The 17,685-nt window shown below is 36.2% G+C and overlaps 1 protein-coding gene across 1 annotated transcript in view; it reads right to left on the reverse strand.

Annotated features, from left to right (window-relative positions):
• Positions 1-16,316: 16,316 nt before the first annotated feature.
• The window catches only part of HNRNPLL (heterogeneous nuclear ribonucleoprotein L like), a 34,696-nt gene continuing 33,327 nt past the window's right edge, over positions 16,317-17,685 (reverse strand). Inside the window, exon 13 of the mRNA XM_063078076.1 lies at positions 16,317-16,504. Coding sequence (XP_062934146.1) covers positions 16,449-16,504 — 56 coding nt within the window. The 3' untranslated portion in view covers positions 16,317-16,448. The remainder of the gene's footprint in view (positions 16,505-17,685) is intronic.

Genomic DNA, 17,685 nt, shown 5'->3' on the forward strand with positions numbered 1-17,685 from the left:
TACCAGGCCCTAACAAGGAGGTGTGCTGAAGCTTAATTTCCTTTAACTTCAGGGTATAATTTCCCCTGGGCCTTATATTCCCCTCACATGTAGATAGACAGAGCTGCTGTACATAAACATTAAGTTTCCCGTCAACCATCCACCTATGTTTTCAACACCATTAGTCATTGTTTTCTGAGTTCAGGATGTTACCAGATGTTGATTCTATCAATCCTTCTACGTGACTGGCAGACATTCTTCAGTAGAATAGAGATTTTTCCTCATGGTCTGGGGCCATTTGGTTACCATAAAAAACAGTTCCTATTGGAAAGGTAAGTTAAATGTTTATTTCTTTCGCTTTTATTACCATTTTCAAATTAAGGAGCTAGTTTAATAGCCATATGAACTCAATTTCTGGGATGCACCTGTAATATCTCCATCAAAAAAGAGTGCTTTCTATATAAGTCTAGTGGTTATAAGAGAACTAAACAATGCCAAAAAGTTTGGCCACACTGTGCACAGATGTAATTGGCAACCAGAAATATTCCACTGGAAACAGTCACCATGATGAGAAGTAGTGGCCTAAGCTACAGTTTTCACATCTGATCCTCACGTCACATCTTGTACTGCATTTCCTTGAGCTCAAGCAGTTCTTGAAAAGCACTTAGTTTATGATAGAACACACTCTGCTGCCTCTCAGAAAAGAGCTTTTATTAAGCAGAAGAAGAGCTGTTCTAGTTAATGGACTCTCAACAAACAGGAGTACCGTACCAAGTTATGGGACAATGATTCATTGTGCTCTAAGTTTGATATGTGGTTAGTATTTTTTTCAAAATGGTTAGTATTTCCAAGGGAACGTACATTGTAAACTGTAGCATTTTTATTTTTCAAAGAAGGTCACAACAATCTCTCTCATCCCACATGCTCTTCTAACAATGTGATTTTGACACTCCTCCCATTGGGAGGTGGGGTGCCCTTGAATCTGGGCAGACTCATGGAATGGAAGTGACACTGTGTATGGATTTGCCACAATTTATTAATTTATTCATTTGTTGACGAACATTTAGTTGTTTCCACTTTGGGGCTGATAGAGTTTGGATGTGTTGTCCCCTCCAAAACTCATGTGGAAATTTGATCCCCGATGTAGCAGTGTTGGAAACTAACTGAATCATGGGCACAGATCCCTCATGAATGGATTAGTGCTCTTCCTAGGTGGGGGGATTAATTAGTGAGTTCTCGCTCTATTAGTTCTCTCGAGAGCTGGTTGTTTAATAGACCCTGGCACCTCCCTTCTCTCTCTTGATTCCTTTCACCGTGTGATCTGCTTGTACCCGCTGGCTGCCTGCCGCTTCCCACCATCAGTAGAAGCAGCCTGAGGCCCGTGCCAGATGCAGCTGTCTCAGGATCATAAGCCAGATAAACCTCTGTTCTTTATAAATTATTGTCTCAGGTAGTTCTGTCATAGCAACACAAAATGTACTAAAACAGGGGCTATTATAAATAAAGCTTCTGTGAACATTTGTGTACAGGTCATTGTATGGACATTTACTTTCTCTTCTCTAGCAGTGAATGGCTAGATCATATGGTAGGTGTATGGTTTACCTTTTAGGAAACTGCCAAACTGTTTTTGCAAAGTGGCTGTACCATTGTACATCCTACCAGAAGTATATAAGATTTTCAGTTCCTCCACATCCTTACCATCACTTAGTATGCCAGTCTTCTTAATTTTAGCCATTCTAATAAGTATGTAGTGGTATCTCACTGTGGTATTCATTTCCATTTCCCTAATGAGTGACAACTGGTTACGCACACATAAAAATTTATATTAGATCCTTATGTTACAACACATAAAAGTTGAAATTACATCCTTATGTTACATAAAAATAAATTTTCAGGTGGACCAAAAATCTGAATTTTAAAAAAAAAAATTAAAGTATAGGAAAATATTTGTAGAATGTCGGGACAGGTTTTGTCTTTCAAATCATGATTCATAATCTATAAACCTTAAGATCTGGTTTTTATTCCAAAAAATACACCCACATACATACCATGTCGATAGGTTAACATACATACAAACAAAAGAGCTGGAGGAAGATTCTGCAGACTATGACAGCAGTGAGGAGTTGGGATTACAGTGGACTTTCATCTGTTTTGTATTTTGGACATCTTAAAATTTTGTCTCATCTTTGAAATAAAAAAAACAACAAAAAATCTCTATCACATACCCTGAGGAAATACATCTATCAACACTCTCAGAAGATATTGATAGAGAACAAAGCTAGGGATGTACAAAATTCAGCAATTTCTGAAGTATTAAAATTTTATGAACCCTAGGCCCATCACTACATTGACCTTATGCTTGATTCACTTTAATTTGCTGATGGCTGTCAAAAATGGCATTCAAAATTGACCCAATATTCCAGAAATAGTCTGACCAATCTACAAAATGTAAAATATGATCAGAAAATTAATGTTTCCCTATCCTTATTTTGTTACTTTTGTTTTAGCCTCATCACGAAGTGGTTTCAGTTTTATGCTATGGACAATAAAAGCCCCCAGCTGCCCAACCAGGTTTCTATTGGAAAATGAATGTGACTGTATTAGTATCCTATTCCTGCCATAACAAATTACACAAACTTAGTGGCTTAAACAACACAAATTTATTATCATACAGTTCAGTAGATCAGAAGTCTGATCCTGGTCTCACTTGGCTAAAGTCAAGGTGTTGGTTCCTTTCTGGGGGCTCTAGGGGAGAATCTGTGTACTTGATCATTCAGGATGTCGGCAGAATTTAGATCCTTGCAGTTGTAGGACTGAGAACCCCATTTCCTTGCTGGCTGCCAGCTGAAGCTGTTTTTAACTTCTAGAAATTGCCCACATTCCTTGGCTTATGGCCCCCTTCCTCCATCTTCAAAGCCAGCATCAGCAGGTTGAGTTCTCCTTATGTTTCAGATCTCTCCTTCTGTCTCCTCTCTTCTCTCACCAAAGATATGAAAGTTCCTCACTTTTAAAGACTCATATGATTAGACTGGGCCCACCTGAATAACCCAGGATATATAGTCCCTATCTAAAGGGCTGTAACCTTTCTCACACCTGCAAAGTTTCTTTTGCCATGGAAGGTAACACTCACAGCTTCCAAGGATTAGTATGTGGACATCTTGTTGCGGGGGGGCATTATTGTGGGGGGCCATAGTGGTTAAGAGTGTGTGCTTTGGAACCAAACTTCAGGAATTAGAATCCTGGTTCCACCACTTACATGGCTGAGCAATGTTGAAGTGGTTACTCTAAATTTCCCCATCTTTATAATAATGGCCTCCACCTCATCCAACAATCATAAGAATTATATAACATGTATATTTAGCAGGATGCCCAACAAATATAAGAGCTCAATAAATGTTAGCTATCATAATTAATATTAAACTTAAATGAGGAAGCTTTTCTTATCTTGGTTAGGTTTCATCTTATTGTTTCCAACCCAGGGATGCAGCCCATCGAGATAGTTTTTTATCTTGTTTCTATGGTCATCAGCATTATAACTTTCTTTTAGATTTGTGTTATCTTCCCTTTGATAAGCATGCTTGCTCTTTCATCTCAGTCACAAAATTAGGCAAGGTGAAGCTGTGGCTTTGGCACCAATGGAGACAGCTGTTATTTGTGAAAACAACTTCATGTAGGAGATACTCACTATATGGGTCAGGTACTGAGAGGAAGGGGAGAGAAAATACAAAGTTCCTTGCCCTTACAGAGTTCATAGTCTAATAGCCATTTTCACAAATGAGAAAAGATTAGGGGCACTGCAATAGTACCCAAGGCCTACTCTATGCCACCCAATGTGAGTTTAAATGGATAAATGAGATAAATAAGGGAAACAGTAACATTTCTATTTTATAGATTAAAAAACTGAAGCTCAGACCATTTTAAAGTACTGGCGCTCAGGCTTATAGCTAATAAAGGGCTAAGCAAAGACACCAATCCAGGATTTCTGACTCCAACTCCTACACTTCTTCCCCCTCAGCACTCTCCCTTCTAAGGATATGAAAACCAAAATGGAAAATGGTTTCCTATGCTTATCTAAAAATGGAGTGGGGTCTGCCACTGGGATACAAATTTGCCTGCCACATCTCAGAACCTGAAAAGCTCTAGAAAGCGAACAACTAAATGATGGAAGACATCTTGGGGCTTTGATGAAAGAACTACTTACTTAGAAAAAACTAAAGAAAATTGGGACTCTTCAGCCAAGAAATGTTACTGGTTGAGAGAAAAAAAAAAAGACTTTCTAATCCGGACTGACAGAACTAATGTTAATAGTGAATGTTAACTGTAATCTAGTTGGCACCTTTCAAACCCCTGTTAAAGTACTTCTTCACAGAGCAGAAAACAAATTTATCAAACTCTGTACTTCCATAAAGTAGTGCTGACCAGAAATATTCAGGCAGGCAGTCTTCATGCCCATGAGTTCCTGGAAAAATTTCTAAGTGGAATCATTAGAAATTAAATTGTTTTCCCATATGAACAGCAGTATGAAGGGTCCTGACCAAAGGGGTATCATGTCAAATATACCATAGATATGGACAACATAATAATAAAACCTAGTACTATGACTGGAAAATTCCACATGAAGGTTAATTCGAGGTGTCAACTTGATTAGATTAAAGAATGCCAAGGAACCTGGAAAAGCTATTTTTTAGGTATGTCCATGAGGGTGTTTCCAGAAGAGATCAGCATAAGAGCCTGAGTGGACTCAGTGGGAAAGTTCCACCCTCAATATGGGCAGGAACCATCCAATCCGTTGGGGGCTCAAAGAGATCAAAAAATGGAGAAAAAAGGCAAATCTCACTCTATCCGCTGGAGCTGGTATACATTCTTCTCTCTTGTCCATGGACATCAGAGCTCGAGATTCGTCAGCTTTTGGGTTCCAGGACTTACACCAACGACACCATCGGCTTCCCTGGTTCTGAGGCCTTCAGACTTGGACTGAGACACGCTGCTGGCATCAAGTTTGCAGACAGCCTATCATGGGACTTCTTTTCACAATCACATAAGCTAATTTCCCTAATAAATCCTCTTTCATATGTGTATTAGTCAGTGTTCTCCAAGACAGAATCAACAGGATATGTTATAAATATATGAGAGGGAATTTATTAGGGGAATTAGCTCACATGATTATGAAGAAAAGTCGTACGATAGGTCGTCTGCAAACTGGATGATGGCAGCGTGGCTCAGTCCAAGTCCGAAGGTCTCAGAAACAGGGAAGCTGATGGTGTCCTTAGTTTTAAGTCCTGGAACCCAGAAGCTGAAGTCTCGAGCTCTGATGTCCACAGACAGAAGAGTGTATCCCATCTCCAGCAGATAGAGAGAGCTTCACCTTTTTTCTCTGTCTTTTGTTCTCTCCAGACCCCTAGCAGATTGGATGGTTCCTGCCCACATTGAAGGTGGGGTCTTTTCCACCCAGTCCATTCAAGCTATTATGCTAATCTCTGCTGGAAACACCCTCATGGACACACCTAAAAAGATAGCTGTACCAGGTTTCTCAGCATTCCTTAATCTAATCAAGTTGACACCTAGAATTAATCTTCACAATATATTTATAACATATCCTATTGATTCTCTCTGGAGAACCCTAATACACTCCATATTCATTAAAAATAAAAGGATCCATATGTACCGTATCCTGATTATATAAGGGATCTCCATTTACTATAAACTCTGCATACAAATACAATTTGTATATATACAATACTAAAAGGTCTATCAAAAATGTCTATTATACCTAATAGTTAAAATTAATATTAACTTCACCTTTCTTTAGAATTTAGGAGGGCTTTTATTGGCATTATATGAATGAGGCAAGTCTTTTTTTAAAAAGCTGTCCACATAGATTGAAATAATTTGAATTGCCAATTGCTGTTATTTTCTAGTACCTGTAAAGCATCTATAAAATCATTTGTATTGCTGAAAAAAAAAATCTTAGAAGAGCAGCTGACCATGGATTCACAATGGCAATAACTGCATTGTGGAAGCTGACATTTTCTTCCCAAGTGTCAATCCCATGGTAGTGTGAGGACCCTCTGGAATTGAAGCACCCTTACCTCTCCTGGAGATTCATATTGAGTATCACCCAAAGTACTTTTCTATGTATTATTTCATAAGTAGATCAGGTATTATTATTGTTCCCATTTTACTCAAAAGGAATCTAAGGTTTAAAAATAACCTTAAGTGATTTGCTCAAGGTCACATAGTTCATAAGTGGCAAAGCCAAGATAAGAAGCTAGGTCTTACAAAGCCCTAACCCAATGCTCTACTACACAATGCTACCTAAAAGTTTTGGGGGTTTTTTTTTTACTCAACAAAAATGACCAGAATGTAATGAGTTCTGTTTCTTTCCCTTCTTAACTCCAACAGTTTATCTTGGGATACGTATAAACTGTGCCTTAATGAAAAAATACCACTCTTTCTGCAGTATATCTAGTCACCTTCTGCCAGCACAAAGAGATTTCTTCCAAAAATCTTTGGGAACTGGCAAGACATTTACATGATCAAAGCAGGATTTTTAGTTGATATAGTATGATTATAGTCCAGATAGTATACTATAACCCAGCTCTTCCCAGCAAGGTCTCTATTTCATGGAGCTGTTTCTTAATTAAAACATAGATTGTACATATATGTGGGGTACCGCATTGAACATCAATACCTGTGTGTAATAAGGGATGCTCAAGTCAGGATAATTAGCATAGTCAACATTAAACATTTTTTGTGGCCCTTTACCAATTTCTCACTAACATTTCCTCCCCCTCCTCCTTTCTCACCTCTGGTAACCTCAGTTCTGTTCTCTCCTTTTCAAAGTTCAATGAGTTTCTGTCATTGTATCTTTTTGTAATTTGTTTATACTTTTTAGCTCCCACTTATGAGTGAGGACGTGGTATTACTCTTTCTGTGCCTGACTTATTTCACTTAACATAATTTTCTCTAAGTTCACCCATATTTCTGCAAATGGCAGAATTTCATTCTTTTTTATGACAGAGTAGAATTCCATTGAGTATATATACCTTATCCAGTCATCCATCGATGTATATTTAGCTTGGTTCCAACTCTTGGCTATTGTAAATAGAGCTGCGATAAGTATGGGGGTGCAGGTATCCCTTCGATATGATTTCCATTCCTTTGGGTACATACCCAGCAATAGGATTGCTGGATTGTATAGCAGTTCTATCTGTAGTTGTCTGAGGAAGCTCCATACTGTTTTCTATAATGTCTGCAGTAATTTACAGTTCCACCAACAGTGTAGAAAGGTTCCCCTTTATGGAGCTGTTTTTAAAATGCCTATGATCACTCCCTCTCACCGCTAGATGGCCTATGGCACAGTGAGATTTTCTTGTGACCACAAATGTTCAGTTTAGATTTTTCTCAAAGCCACTTGACTTCACAGGGAAAAAAATCAAAGTTCTAACTACTGTGTTTCTTTTTTCCAAGTCTGAGTTAGGATCTGGTATACCTCGGACATTTCTTCAAGTTCAGAAAGGCTAGTCCTCAAAGAACACAGCTTTCAAGATATCCAATTCTAATGCCTAGGTGTGCCAACTGTTATTCCCCTCCTCCCATCAAGGCAACCCAGTCCATATCCCGGCTCTATCCACCTTACCCACAACCTGAGTAAAAACAGGTAGTTGGTGTCATTTGGGGATCCCATGGGACGGAAACACTGCTGTTTAACCATTTCCTCAGTTAGCATCTAATATGCTGAGATAGAAAGTTCCCAGTCCAAGCTCCCTCTCTGACCTATACTTGCTTTAAGATCCTCACATGAGCACTTTTTTTCATAATGCAGGGAATTGACAGGCAGCCTGACCCTTTCCTTTATTCACTAAAACTTTTGCTACAAAAGCAAAATTACTAGGGAAGAAAAACAGTAATTAAATTAACTTGATCAATTTAAGAAACCTATCTGGATAATTTAAGCAAGAATAAAACTTTTATTCAGTAAGTTTTACCTATTGTATCTAAATACTTTCAGCAGCCCCATCCCACAAGTGGTAACTGCTGAGCTAGAAAAGAATTAGAAAAAATACCATCAAACAGAATTGTATTCTTAAAAAAACGACACCATCTAGCCTAAACCGTACATTGTATAGAAAAGGAACTTGGCCTAGAAACTGAGTTGCCCAAGACCAACAGACTCAGTGACAAAGATTACTATAAATCCAGGTCTTTCTTCACACTCTGCCCTTTCCCCTGTACAGTCACCTGTTGTTCATTGGAAGAGCATCACGATCCATCACACAGCTCTGGGTTACAGCTCCATCCAATGTGTCACACCTGGTGGCAAGTAGGTAGAGGATGGCAAGATGTTTCTCTGTGCGTTTTCAGTGTCCTTTGCTCTACCACTTAAAAGCATGTGGTCTTCAATCACACATAATAGCAACAGCCCTCCAAGCAGTCCTACTTTCCTCAGAAACATAATAAACTAACAAAAATAACAGGTTTTTACTGATCCTGATACTAGTGTTTAGAGTAGAAACTGCAGAGAGCAAAGGGTTATCACACAGCAGAAGGAGGTACAACAGGCTGTGACCTATTTTAGGTCAAGTGGTAGAAATTTCAGCTTAAACACTAGTGCCTTGCTGAGAAATAGTGTGGCATTAAATATCAGATCATATTAGGCCTTTATAATGACAAGCTTGGATTTGTAATGGCAACAGTCCTGTAAATGTTACTTATCCTTATAACAGGCTAACAAGAAAAGCTCTACCATGATTGAGGATGTTGATATTGGCATCTATCCTATTTTCTGTTAGGCAGAAAAATCTCAGGTTTCATCATGTATCATACAGATACATAAAACAAAGTGCATTAGCTATTTTATTTTAGATTTTTCAAAAAGACTCCTAAAACTCTATGATTTATAAATACATTACATACATAAATGTTTGTTTTTATGCATTGTTATCTATATAAATCAGTCTCCTACAGAATTCCTTTTCAAGACTTTGAAGTGGCTGTATGTGTTAGCATATGGGTCAAAGTCTAAGTGAAAACGAGTAGACTGGATAAAAATAGTTTCCTAATTTTTCAAAATAATTTGAGTACATTCATACATATGTCCTCCTGCAGGCTGAAGCTCAGTGAGGGAAGCTCAAAACTAGTTAGTGTAGAATCCCACCAGAACCTAAACTGAGCAACCAGTGCAGTACTCTAGTTTAGGAACACAGAGAAATTCTAGTTTTCTACTCATGGAATCATTCCTCCTCGCCCTCAAATCCTCTTTCCTAACTGTTCACTGTGCACAAGTCTCCAGTGGGCTCTCTTCCCTGGCTCCAATTCTCTTGTCCCATCACCCAGGATGATAGAATTAACCAGCCACCAAAGCAATACAACCATAAACCAGACTTAAATAGCACCTCCCGCTGGTATGGGGGTGAACTAAATCACAGATTCCCCCAACACCCTTCCTTAATGTATCTAATAAGTTACATTAAAGCCCTGAAGCACTGTATTAACCCCTGTTTAAACTGAAGGATTGCTGGGCTAGACTGTTATAAATTTTTATTACAGTAGTAAAATACACATAACATACAATTACCATTTAACCATCTTAAAGTGTACAATACAGTGGCATTTAGTACATCTGCAATGTGTACAACCATCACCACTATCTAGTTCCAGAACATTTTCATCACTCCAAAAAATACTGTACCCATTAGCAGTAACACTCCCATTTCCCCACCTGCAATCACAATTATTCTAACCATTTACCAAAGCAATTAAATAGTTTGGGCTAATACAACTAATCCCTGCAGTCACTGAGAAGAGCCAATTACTTCCATGACTCAAAGGGCTTTTTGTATATGGATTTTGAGGATTAACATCTGGATTCTAAGTCAAATTTAATTTTAAGTCATTATATCCCTATAGGTTTGTTTTGTTAAACTTGAGCTGATAACAAAATCTGGGTCTCTCATCCCCAATTTATGAAACAGAATTGTCACACCTACTCCCTCACCCTCACCAGTAGGTCCTTGACCTCACTTTCTCATTTTATAGTGGAATTCATAAAAACCAAAACAGCTTTAGATTATATTTCTTAAAAATTAGAGATTCACTAATCAATTTTCAGTTCCTCTTAAGTATATAAGAAATAGTGTTTTGCCTCATATCTAGAAAGATGCCTTATATCCATTTTTCTGTTGTTTCCCTTCTAAGTCCAAATTAACCTACTGACTTTTTAACTTAGGACATCTGGCACATTTTGTGCACTTGATAGATGTTAGAAAAACAAACAAGTTAAATGTCCAAGAAGCCAAATGGTTGCAAGTGACACTTCTGAAATGGTTTTTGTAGAAACTGAAGGCTTTTTGGTTCAAACTGTCACTTTTTCTTTACACCTCTAAATTATAACAAAAAAAAATCTTATCTACTTTACATTCACACTGTGACATCATATAATCACAAAGATAAACTTTAAATGGAACTCAATGGATAATACAATTTGCTCTAAATATGTGTGCGTGTACACACCCATAAACACACACACACACACACACACATACAGAAACAGTCCAATTAAGTCAGAATCTGCATGATCCAGGATATCAATAGTTCTATAAAAGTTCCCCACGATTCTAGATTCTACTCATGAAATCATCCCCCCACCACACAAAAAACATCTTTCCTAACTGTTAAGAGCCACTAATTATTACTGTGTAACACAGGCATTATCTATCTTGTCTTCTTCCCCTATTCTCCTAAGAAAAAGGTATTTCAAGTATACAAAATCACATCCAAAAGTCATCTTAACAACCTAAGTTTCACAATCATTAATCAAGTTTCACAGCCCCAAAGCTATTCCTCTGGTATTCAGTTACCTAATAAAACTATGGTAACAATCATAATCCTCCAGGCCATTTACTGCTTTATTTTCCAGGTTCTCAATAAACCATGACTGCTACCAAGAAAGAATTAATATTGCCTCTTAATTTCTCTTGGTATTACTGGGGAGAAAGAAAAAAAAAAAACCAGAAATGATAACCAAATCATCAGATTGATTCAAAGCAAACGTGTCAGGCTGTTCAGCAGTTTAGCCAAACTGATTACTGTATCACAACCGCAAGGGAGGTCTAAGTTTCCAAGTCAGGAATTGCCACTAATTCCATGCTTTTACTTTAGTTCAATTAAGTTTTATAGAACTTAAAGGACCTAAGGTACTGCTATGTTTTGAATGCGTCCCCCAAATTTCATGTGTTGGAAACTTAACCCCCAAATTCATATGTTCATAGTGTTTGGAAGTGGAGCCGTTGGGAGGTAATTAGAATTAGATAGGGTCATCAGGGTGGGGCCTCCATGATGGGACTGGTGGCTTTATAAGAAGAGGGAAGGGAGACCTGAGCTGGCATGCTCTTCCACTACTCTCACCATGTGCTGACACAGTAAGAAGGCCCTCACCAGATGTCAACACCATGCTCTTGGAGTTCCCAGCCTCCAGAACTATAAACTTCTTTTCTAAAATAAGTATCACAAAAAAATAAGTATGTGAAGTAATGGTGAGGTTAATTAGCTTGATTTAAGCCATTCCATGGTGCATACATATCAAAACATCATGAAGTATGCCATATATATAATTTTTTGCCAATTAAATTTTTAAAACCCTAAAAAAAAAATTCATTAACAAATTTACAGTCGATACTTTCAATATAGGAGTGCCCTGAAATATCACACCTACATTTAAACCTTATGCTAGCATGTATGACAAAAAATTTTAAAAACAGTAAGATGCACCATAGGTCTACGACTGGAAAAAGACTAAGATATTTCAAGTTTAAAATAGGGCCCTCTAACAAACAGTTCTCAGTGTTTTCTTTCATTCGATTGTGTATTCTTCATATATTAGAATAAACTGCTAGTTAAAAGTGAGACCTAGGCAACTAGAGATCCTTAAAATATAGAGTTGTGGTTTCAAACTAAAAAGACAACTCTGAAGACAGGGGTGTACTGAGCACAAAATGATCAAACTAGACTATGCTCAAGATGGTTTCCACATGCTCAAGTCTCATGCAGGGTCCTTTTAGTACCAGGCCTAACTTTATACATGCAGACCACACTCCTTAGGGAGAACATCTCATCCCATTCTTCAACAAAACCTAGGGTTCACTCTCTGAATCAACCAGGATTACCTGCTTAATGCAGAACCAGATTGCCTTGTTTAAAACAATCATCCCCAGGGCCGGCCTGTGGCTCACTTGGGAGAGTGTGGTGCTGAGAACACCAAGGCCCCGGGTTCGGATCCTATATAGGGATGGCCGGTTAGCTCACTTGGGAGAGCGTGGTGCTGACAACACCAAGTCAAGGGTTAAGATCCCCTTACCGGTCATCTTTTAAAAACAAACAAACAAACAAAAAACAATCATTCCCGACCCAATCTGATACCCTTTTATAATGCTGAAATAAAATTCCTAGATAATACCTACCTACCTATACACAGACACACACATGACCAGACACAGACACAGACACACACACACACACACACACAATTTGAAGAAAAAACAAAACTCTAATTGTAACATAAGGGAGAAATAAATTTATAATAAATGTATGTTGTGATACATAAATGTTCAAGTGTGGCTACAATGGAAGACAAAGTACTGAATGTGACAGCAACAAATGAAAACTGACCCTAGTGTGCTGTAATGGCAACTCCAATACCACTTCAATGACATAATTTTCCAAAATGAACTCTTGGAAACATTCCAAACAAAACAATCCATTTTCCTTGATTTATAAGGTTACATTGCTACAAAATTCGGTGTACTGTATACTAAAACCACACAAAAATATGTTGTTTATATATACAGAACAGAGTTAGGTTCTAGGATCAGATCGTTATAAATAGGTTCTGTACCTATATGAACATCTGATGGGATAGTGGAAAGTCAAGTAGGACAAGGGATAATTCTTCTTAGTGCCAGCCCATCAAATGTTCCTGGTGTCCCCCAAACACTGAAAAAATACCCCTACAAATTATCAAAATGCCACCCTAGGAGGTCACACCTCCTTTCTTAAGAGCTATTGAGCTAAAGACAATGGAACTAAGTTAATCAGGCTCACTGAAACCTTGATTACTGCTACAAAATCAAGGGTGGAATGAAGGATGGAGACATAACAATATCCACCATTACTAAATTCCTCATCATAATTTCAAGTGTTCCCTCAGATTAAGCAAAATTTACTAGTAAAGCAAAGTCCATTATATTTGCTCAAGTTCAAAGCATGTTACAACTGAGATCCCTAGAAAGGTGATTAGCTAAACAACAACATATTAGGGTTTAATCAACACCTGAATCCATCTGGTGGAAATGCTAGATTTTAGGAAAAAGCAATGACATCAGGGTAAATACCCACTAGATTTAAAATCCCAAATAACTTCTTTGGCTTAAACAGGAATCATGTTTGCACATTCACTTACTTTTTGGTTGACACTAGAAATCACCACAGTAAAAAAAAAATTCTGAAGAAATAAAACATGTGGAGGGATAGGACCTATAAACCTTAATTTTTTGTTTCATCTAATGTCACACTTGTTTTTTAAGGCTTAACTCTACGAGCAGACCAGCGTACTATGATAAAAGACTTCCTACTCTTCATGTGGAACCTCAATGGCATAAAAGTCTCTTGAGCCAAACAGCCATATGAGATAGGAAGGTTATTGCAGTTATCTTTCCCACAAAAACCTCTGTCACCTGCGGAACTTTTTAAGTAAAGAAAAGCTCCTTGTGAGTTAGATTCCTAATTATGGAAGAAAGTTCTACACTCAAAATTTCTTTATTCTATAAAGAAATAGAGTATCACTGATAGCTACTAAAAAGCATTTACCTAGCAACCTATCTGACCCTGCAAATAGCAATATAAAGAAAACATGAAACATAACTGAGCACTTCTAGTCATTTTTTTCCTCTTCTCTTAGTTCTGTTCCAGAAAATATATAGTTTAGACAACCAAATCACTACCATGCTGCAAAGTCTCATGTCAGCTGCAGTTGCAAATTTTTTTTATTTGGTAGGGTTACACCCTCAACAGGAGAGTGGGTATTTATCAGCACCGCACTCTCCCAAGTGAGCCATGGGCTGGCCCTGGAGAGTGGGTATTTAAAAAGGCAGCTCATGTTCCATAATTCAGTTTGGCAGATTTATTATCAAATATACAATGGGATTTGAATTTCAATATTAAAAAAAAATTCAAAGCTAGTATTATTTCTTTACAGCTCTAAAACCTGCTCTTTCACACTCTCCTAAAAGCAGAAAGATAGCACAGGGAAGAACATTGTTGTCAAGGCTTAACAAAAGCAGCAGTGTTCATAAAGCAAACTCCATTAATGACAGTGATGCCCAAGTAAACTATGAAAGACATTAGTGACAGCACCAGTACAGGGCTTACACACCAGTACACATATCAGCAAGGCCCAACTTACCAATTAGCTTACTCCTAAAGAATTTATTTTGGTGAGGAGAGAGTATTAAAGATAGAGATTATAACTGAAAGTCAGAGCACAGCCTTACAACACCAAAGTCATGGGCTCAGATCCATACAGGCCAGCCACCAAATAATTTTTTTTTTTTTAAAGTCAATACCACTTAAAACAAATCTGAAGTAAGCCCTGACAGTATTCATAGGTTTATTTCCTAAAATCTTAGGCACAAAAAAAATCTACAACACTGACAACCCATATTAGTTTCAGAAGAGGGGAAGGGAAGGAGACAACTATTACATAAGCCCACAAGTTATCTTTCAAGATCAAGACATTTCAATTTTGCAAAGGTAGAAAAGTATTTATAAGAGAAAAAAAGCTTTGCTTATTGTAAAGTCAGCTAAACTTAGGTATTAAATTGGCAATGAACAAGGAACATAATACATAGCCCTGTATCATACATTTATAATTCACAAATAAGTTATCCTTGGCATAACTTAATGGGTTCCATGATAAGGATCTAAAATACTTCTAGATTGAATTTAAATTTTTCTAGATTTTTAGAAGGCTAAAGAAACACTGGTCCACTGCCATCAAAATTCAAGGAGAAATAAATGTTCGTGTGTATTTAGTTTCCATCTAAATTCTCTATTCAACAGTTCTTAAATTTTTTAAAACCCCTGCCTCATTCCTAAAAGGATTAATTGTTTAAACATTAAAATTCAAAATAAAGTCCTTACAGAAGATCTACATGGAACTTCTATTTGCAAATTTGTTTAGAAGTCTCAAGATCACAAAACTGCTATTGCCAACTATGGACTTCACAGTTATTCTAGGTAGGTGACACGTATTCTCTCTTCTTTTAAAGACGAAAATAAAATGGCTACATCAGTTTTCTATTATAAAAAATCTGTGAACTTGATAAGTGTGCTATAGTCTCTTAATACCATGTTTAGTCCTTAAATTTTACTTGCCTACATATGAGATATATTATTTTCAAATAAAAAAACAGATCCAGTGAAAGAATGTTTAATAAATGGTGCTGAGACAACCCATCTGATTAGAATAAAAATAAAATGAGATCCTTAAATCATGTACCATATAGAAAAATACATATATTACTGATGGATCCAGGAACTAAAAAAAAAAAGCAAATACCCAAAATTTTACATACAATTTTAGGGGGTTCACAGACTCTCTAAAGTCCATCCATGGATCCCAGACTATTACCTAGAAGAAGAACTGTTAATCATAACTTCTATTGAAATCTCAGTGCCAAATATTAGATGTATTTTCAAGATTAAGTCACATGCAACAAATAAGGATAAACACATTAACCCATTGCTATAACTTTATAAAATCTCCAAACTGGAACTAGAAACAGAGGCATGTCAATACAAATGAACAATGACTTAAAACAAAATACACCAATTTAAATAAGTTTGAGTGCATACTGTACAAATGTATCCATATGTCTCTTAGCCTTTCAGAAATATAAAATCAGCTAAATCTGTAGTACTTAAAATTCAACATGTGCAATGTTATTCTCAAATTTGATTAAAATAATAAATATAAGTTATGTTTAATATGAGTTATGGTAACATACTTAAAACATCTAAACATATAATAGGAATTCTATAATATTAAAATGCAATACTTTCACCTGCATTAATCTCATACACAATGGAAAAATACTTGCAGATAATTAGCATTAAGAATGCAAATATATGTTTACTATGGAAGAAAAATTATAGTAATAAGGTTAGAAATCATATATTTGAATAATCTACAACAAAGATGTAGATAGTCTACATTAAGATACTGTATCTTAAAATGAAAACAATTCAATATTTAAGTTTACAACAAATTTACTCAAGGCAAAATATGTTTACTACAGAGCAGGATCTTAAAGTAAGCAAGGCAACATTAGATCAACCATTTGATTATTTTAAATGAAGTGTAGCTTTAAAATTGTAATAAAGGTGAACATAAATTCTAACATGCTCTTCTCTTCTTATAAATGGGACGATGTAGAAAAGCAAAGCTTCAATGTATAGGGATTGGAACCATCTGCAAAAATTAAAAAACAAAGTTAATAGTCTACACTTCAACAAACTTTCAAGATCACCTTACATTGCCAGAGTAAATTATTTCACCTTTTTATAATACTAGAAGCAGGAATATGAAGAAGGAAAATTTCTATGTAAGATAAGGGGAAGATTACTTTTGTTCATATTTACTAAAAGGTAAGCTCCATGAGGGCAGGGACTTTCTTCATTGCTACATTCCTACTGTTCTAAATGATATCTGGCAAACAGAAGGTACTCAACATTTTTTTAGTGAATTAATTAATTGTTAAAGATAAATAGTTTTAGGATTAAGCATATGTCTATCAGCAAAGCTCAATTTGCAGAAAATATTGCCAATGGTAACTCTGTATAAAAGCCAATTGAAATACAGGTTGGGAAGTGGAGCAAAACTGGGAATGTACATGAAGATATCTATAATCCCAAAAGTTTCCATGAGAACTAGTATTAAATCTCTGGTCATCCATGGGGTATATAAGCTCTGAAATTACTCAAAAAATTTTGGGTAAATCTGCAAAAATATTCCTATTTTATAAGTTTTTCTTTAATTTTTCAGACCAAGCAGAAATAACTCTTAATCAATAGCTTATATAAGAAATCAAAGCAAAAAAACAATTCTGGTATCTTCCTTTAGGGAAAAAAATTCCTAGATGGGAAAAAGCATATACATTAACAAGTATTTGCAAGAAACTGCAGAGGATAAAAAGATAAATAATTGTACCTGTCTCCAAGGAGTTTACAATCCATACACTATCTTGAATATACCTTACATAACTTTAAAGCCTTTTAAAACATTAAAAATTAAGCCTGACTCACTACTTAAAATTTACTTTTGTGACAAAATATAAAATGAGAGGAGATACTCCTATTTATTCTTTGAGTTTATTAAGGAAATTTTTAAACATACATTAAAATATAGACTAGTTTGATGAATCCTCACATACCTAACACCCAGCTTTAATAACTGTCAACATTTAGCAGTCTTATTTCATGCATTTGGGGGGACTAGAATTTTTAAAGCAAATTCTAGATATGTTATTCCACTCATAAATCCTTTAGTGTGTATTTTTCTCTTTCTTCTTAACCACCATTTATCACCACACTCAATAAAATAATAATTTTTCTGCTACTATTTAAAAAAATAAAGTTTAAAAAAAATAAAAA

Source organism: Cynocephalus volans, chromosome 14 (genome assembly GCF_027409185.1).
Source record: "Cynocephalus volans isolate mCynVol1 chromosome 14, mCynVol1.pri, whole genome shotgun sequence".
Classification (NCBI taxonomy): domain Eukaryota; kingdom Metazoa; phylum Chordata; class Mammalia; order Dermoptera; family Cynocephalidae; genus Cynocephalus; species Cynocephalus volans.